Source organism: Arachis hypogaea, chromosome 2, assembly GCF_003086295.3.
Source record: "Arachis hypogaea cultivar Tifrunner chromosome 2, arahy.Tifrunner.gnm2.J5K5, whole genome shotgun sequence".
Taxonomy (NCBI): domain Eukaryota; kingdom Viridiplantae; phylum Streptophyta; class Magnoliopsida; order Fabales; family Fabaceae; genus Arachis; species Arachis hypogaea.
The window spans coordinates 10,323,194-10,329,523 of NC_092037.1; the positions used below are offsets into that span (position 1 = coordinate 10,323,194).

Here is a 6,330-nt window from a genome sequence, read left to right on the forward strand (position 1 = left end):
TTTAAATTTTTTCTTAATATTTGATTTAATTTATTAAAAACGTTAAATATGTTTTAATTATAATTCTGATACGGACAACATATATGATATGACTAAGGTTCGGAAAACTGAACCGGTCATTGAATCTTTAGTTATTAATTTATTAATTTAATTATAATTTAATCGAAAGAAATTATTTTATAATAAAATAATAAATAAATTATAAATAAATATTTTAAAATATTTTTTAAATTTAAACTCTTACATAAAATACCATCAACTAAATATAATTAATTATCAAAATATGCAAAAAATTACTCCATATTCGTTGACAATTAACAAAATTACACTTTCATTAAATTTTTGTAAATCAAATGGTCAAATTTGTATAAATTCACAAATTAAAGAGTCAATTTTGTATTTCAAAAAAAATAAATAAATAAACTTCACAAATCAAAAGATTAAATTTATGATCTCCATATGAAAAAAAAAACACAGTATTTCACACATTATTGAAAAACACTACTATAAACTGAATATTAAAATTAAAAAGCGTCAACTATTTAACCTTCTCTCTTCGATGAATTCAAACATAATATCATATCATTGTGATCGACAACTCATAGGAAGCGTTGAAATAGATTAATATTCTGATAAAATGAACATCTTTGTGATAGATATCAATGCTATAATTTGGATGCTTTTCTTTGTCAAAATCCGACCATCAAGCACTGTTGTTAACCAAATCCAAGGCATTCCAATTTCTTCTTCTCACCTTCCTAGGATCTATGATCATAAAATGGTATAAAAGTTGGAATACCACAAAAGAAAAAAGAAAAACCTTTACTAAGTTTCATACATCTGTCAATATTAATGAAGATACAATGACAACATAGGCCAGGAAAAAGAAAATGGCAATCTGTATTAAAAACTTGGGATTTTCCCTCATGTTTGGAGATGTCACCGATCTGAAAAGAAAAAAAGAAGTTTGTATGAGAAAATCACTTAAGAGAAAGATGAAAGGATTTCACCCTTTCAGTCAAGCAAAATGTTTACCTAGCGATTCGCTGAGAAAGTCTATGAAACGGTAAGCTTTGTATGAACACAATGCCTGGTCCTGTGAGAAGAGCTATCACGGCATTATCACCCTGCAATTTTGAGGAAAAATCAAATGTAACAAACTATAGATATGGCATGCAGAAGGGGTATTATGGTGGCTTACATAATTAAATCAATTGCAGCAAGAACAAAAGGTGGTTGCATGTTTGTGGAACAAATTCCATCCATGCACCGAAACACCCATAACCACTCATCCTTTTGATTTTTCTTAACTTCTTTTATTATTTTTTATATCACTTTCAAGCATTGTAAATATTTCCCAAAACATAATCAACTGTCAATTACCTGGGATCTCCATGGGTTAGTAAATAGTAATGTAAGATGTAACTCCCAATATCTTTTAAATCAAACCATACGATACTTTGAATAATAATCCAAACAACAATACAGTTAAAAACTTCTAGAAGCTCACTACGCGCAGAAACAAGATAGGTCTAACGTGTAAAATATCAAATAATATTTATCTATAATTTTTTGCTATAGCAACCACGCAAGGTTAATGCAAAAAATGATAACGGTATATTGTGGGAATATTAAGAAAATAATAATAAAATAAAAATAAAAATCGGTAGTAGAAGTTACTTACTCCAAACATTGTCCTTCTTGGAGGACCATTATATTTTATTTGGACATTGACCGTACTTGTCACAGCAACAATGCATGAAACATCAACTGCTAGAACTTCGCCGCTCTCAAGATTTTTCTGTACAACTAACAATAAACAAAACCCAAGGATAACCAAGATAAGCAATAAAGTAATATTATAGTAATTAGTCAAAATATAAAAAATACTATTAGCATAGACCTTATTCAAGAATGACATTTAAAAGTTGGAAGATAAATTGGAAAGGGAAGAAAAGTTGCAATTGATTTTATTTCTTCCATAAGTAGCATTTTATGCATTGTAACAGACTAACAGGAAAGAGAATTGTACCAGATCCACCAGCAAGTATGAATGCAAGCCCTTGACCTGATATCTTCTGCCTCAAAAATCCCTATAACAATACAATTGTTGTCTTAGATAAATAATATGGCAATATGTATGACAAGAGGACTTGTCTGATTTCCTTTACTATCGGAAACCTCTAAATTTGAATTGCTATAATAAAAACAAGCATGACAGCATAGATTAGTTACACTGATGCATAGTATAGTATGTTTAACCCAAATCAATCCTCCAGCACAAACTCTTCCATCTAAACAAACCCATTTGGAAGTCCAAAGCTCCATCTAATGTAAAATATTTTATATGGACAGCTGTGGTTAACAGGATTAATACCAATTACATGTTGCAGATTCAAAGGCTATCTACCCTAATGTATGTTATGTGCGGGCATAATAAAAAATCAAATTCAAATCTGTATTTATGTTAACAAGAAAATAAAAAATAGGAAACATCCCAGCTACCTCAGCACCAGCAATAATATTTCGTCCCCTCTGATCAATTGTGTTGTTGACTTTCACATCATTGACAGAGCAAAGAAATGCATCTGGCTACAGAAATTGAAAAATTGGTTATGTCATATTTTGGTCCTGGTATTGGAAAGAAAAATCAACAGGAGTAAGCCCAACAAAATCAAAGTTTAGTTTTTAAAATCACTCTAAGAAATTCAAACATACAGATGAAACAACGGCAAACAAATTAATACCTGACACAAAATCTCCCCGTTAAAGCTTGCTAAATCAATCTGTATTTGCATGAGTAAAACATATATAGAGAGGTCTTTCAGTCAAATGCATCCAAGCATATGTTTCAGGTGATGAATTTGGAGACTTCAAGCAAAAGAGTAACAAAATGTTATCTGAAACAAATTAGAGATGCATATAACCACAAACCGGAAGAATTCTTGCAAAATAAGGTGCAGCAATTCCAATAAATCCATCACTTTGTCCAGAATTTCGAAGAACGATGCTACTTATGTTTTTGCCAAATAGCCACTGCCATATGCCTACTTCATTTTCTGGAAGATAGGAATTTTCCATTTCAATGGAGCCTGACATAAAGCACATGGAACCTACAATAGCAGTAGAATAAAACTCCACTTAAATTTCCAGAGGGGAAATCAACAGACTCTAACTATAAATTATATATGCACATAGGCACAATCCATGTTAACATTTAACGAAACTTAAAGCAAAATCAGAAATCAGGTTCAGTTTTACTTATACTTCAAAATCCCCCCCCCCCTTTTTTCCTTCTCCAAATAAAAAAATTAACTAGAAAAAAATTATAAAAAAAAAACACAAATGTACGGGCACACGAACCAACAAATCACAAAGGAAAGAATTTCAGTATTTAATTATGCATTTATATTAAGAAAATAAATAAAACAAAATGTTAAGACCAAAAAATACATTAAAAATTGAAAATTTGTCATCTTATCCAATTTGATGTTCAAGAGTCATGCCCAATATAAACCATGTTAAACAAATAAACATCAATATACATTACACTACAACAGAATTAAGCCTACATAGCAAATATGCAATATTAGTTATAGTACATGGATATCATTTAAAATATCATATATGCATTGACAAACACGCAAAAATTTTCATCCTAAGTCTATAGAGAAAAAGCAATTAGGAAAAATAAAATAAATCTCGAGTCACAAATAGAAGTTCCTAAACGACTTACCAGGCTTTGCAATAATTTTTTCTTGGGGCTTCAACATTATCTGTATTGCAACAACAAAGTCAAAGTTAATTTTATGAATACCATTAAAAGAAATATGGGGGAGAAAACCTGGCTTTAATTTTTACACCAAGGAGGGTGGTTCATATACCTGGACCACCTGAGCTTCACCCCCTAAAATCTGAAAAGGTGTGATTGCATCTTGCGGACTCTAAACCACAATGAAGAAAAATTTATGATCAGACTGAAGGATATTTCATAGGATAATACAAACAATATAATGTTGAACATGTCTTTTCCTTTCTTTTTTAGAAGAAGAAAAAGAGTATTATCCCATAATAAGTTGAAGGGCATCAAGATACACTACAAAAACAGCAAAACTAAAATTTTGTTGGAGTCTGATCTTGAGCAGTAATATGAATGAAAGATAAAAAATAATAAGATATGTTTCCTTTTTCTAAACATCATGTTAGGATTAATAGTCAGTTCAGCCCTTCCTATTTACTGCACATGTGGTACTACTCCAATTTCACAAAATACAAACCTGGTGTGGAATAATTAATGCAGCAAACATATTAACTTAAGCTTTCCCAGATAAAATACAACTATATATATTTTTATTGTCAATGGTAAGAAAATGCAAGTACCTGATAAACATAGGGCTGAAAAGGTGTTGAGAAAAATGGTGCCGCCATTGCTGAGACACAGGGATTACTTTGATGTTACTAGAGAAATAAAGGGCCTATTTGAATTAAAATCCAGTAAGATATCAATAGGGTTTTAACCAAAGAATGTTAACTCTATTATGCAATAATTTCTCACCTTAGGGAATTCAATTGAAATATGGTATACATAATTTTCAAATAGCATTTTAAATTTATGGAAAGAACTTTGAACATTGTCATTACAACAACCTTCACTAACATATTCAACAATTAACATTAGTTTCGCAAGTGAAAATGTGGTGCAACAATGGATACAAAAATTTAGATTAATCAAGTGATAGTTCAATTTTACTATTACAATTTCACAGCTGTCACATTGTCTTAAATTTCTAAATGTAAACTAGATAGGTAATCCTATGCTAGACAGTGTCTTTCTCTATTAACAAAATTTCAGACACAAAATTGCCAAAATCAAGTTTCGGAATCAAACACAACTCACAAACAATATATTGTCAAGCATATCCAACTAACAGTTATCAACTATCTACTTGTCCTTATCATTGCCGATTCATCAGAAGATAGTGTACACCAAAGACTCAATTCATTCTTTACCTCACAAGACTAATACAAAAACAAAAGCCACTCTAATTGTTCTGCATATACCTCCAAGGAGAAATCTCTGCACATTATTTCTAAAGCTATCCGCAACAGATTAAACTACCACCAAGAGGAGTGAGTAATATAAAGTAAATTACAGCTTCAATTGCACAACACTAAGATGGGAACTAGGGAAATTAGATTGATTGACAAAAGACGGCAGATACTAATAAATCATTGAAAATCCTTAAACTAAACAATGACAAATGGATAACCGTTCAGCTTTACAACAACTTGCAATTTGGGAACATTCTGAGCGTACAATCTCTATAAACAATAAAAAAAGCCCTAGACCACACACAATAAACACACTTTTCTAAAACTGATCAGCTCATCTCATTTTTTTCTTCTCTTATCACTCATGATCAAAAGCCTAGTCTAAGTGTCTAACCCCAATTTTGTAACCTAAGCCTGATAATGTTGAAATTAGAGTCAGATTGTTAACAAATTACGAGATCCAAATAGACTTGAAAAAAAGAAGTGATTAATGAATAAGAATTTGGGGAGGAGACAAATCCATACTAGCAACAATGGAGGAAGGAGAGAGACAAAGAGACTTTTTTTAGGGTTTTTGAATGAGTAAGGCTTGAACTTTGTTCGAACTCACATTTCAAAATTTTGGCAACTGATAACAAATACTAATATCTTAAATTCCTAACAGACTCCACAATCACAATTTATACGATGAAAACTATACACATATATACCTGATTCAGCTTCTCAAAAATCGATTGAGCAATCAGGCGCCAATTCTGCTTCCGTGAAATCGGAGGCGAAATTAGAGAGAGAACGGTGGTGAGAATTAGATAAAAAAAGACAAAAATTGGACTCACCAAGATTGATGAATGATGAGAAAATTGGAATGAGGTCGCAGAAGAAAAGTGTTTAGAAGTAAATCAGTCAATAAGGCTGCTTTCGCTTATTAGAGGAGGACAAAGGCAAAACACCAAGGTTCTGAGAACTGGATCGGTCATCAAACCGTTTTAGTCATTGGTTCATTAATTTATTGGTTTAATCGGTCTAATTAGTGGTTTAACCAAAAAAACTATTTTAGAATAAAATAATAAATTATAAATATGCAAGTATTAAGTTGAGGGTATAGGATAGTATGAAATTTTTCTAATGAAATACAATTCCTCATCAGTACACAAAATGTTAAAAGAAATATCTGACAAGAATAGGAAGAATATCAAATGAATTATCATAAATCCAACTAAAAAATAAACATAGTACTTGGATAAATAAATTTGATAACATTATTAATAACAAAGTTGG

The 6,330-nt window shown here is 30.8% G+C and overlaps 1 protein-coding gene across 4 annotated transcripts; it reads right to left on the reverse strand.

Annotated features, from left to right (window-relative positions):
* Positions 1–562: 562 nt before the first annotated feature.
* LOC112737183 (uncharacterized) lies at positions 563–6,030 on the reverse strand. Of its 4 annotated transcripts, none has more exons than XM_025786970.3 (12): positions 5,889–6,030; positions 5,763–5,807; positions 4,381–4,430; positions 3,885–3,944; positions 3,737–3,776; positions 2,935–3,113; positions 2,748–2,786; positions 2,506–2,592; positions 2,033–2,093; positions 1,685–1,809; positions 1,036–1,127; positions 563–947 (listed from the first exon to the last, which is right to left on the reverse strand). In XM_025786970.3, exons 3-12 carry the CDS (start codon positions 4,426–4,428, stop codon positions 833–835), a joined length of 846 nt encoding a protein of 281 aa, XP_025642755.1. In that variant the 5' UTR covers positions 4,429–4,430; positions 5,763–5,807; positions 5,889–6,030; the 3' UTR covers positions 563–832. The 4 variants fall into 4 exon arrangements, with proteins under 4 accessions (XP_025642755.1, XP_025642747.1, XP_025642741.1 ...); XM_025786962.3 differs by having other exon boundaries at positions 4,381–4,458; XM_025786956.3 differs by having other exon boundaries at positions 4,381–4,475; positions 5,889–6,006.
* Between the last annotated feature and the right edge of the window lie 300 nt (positions 6,031–6,330).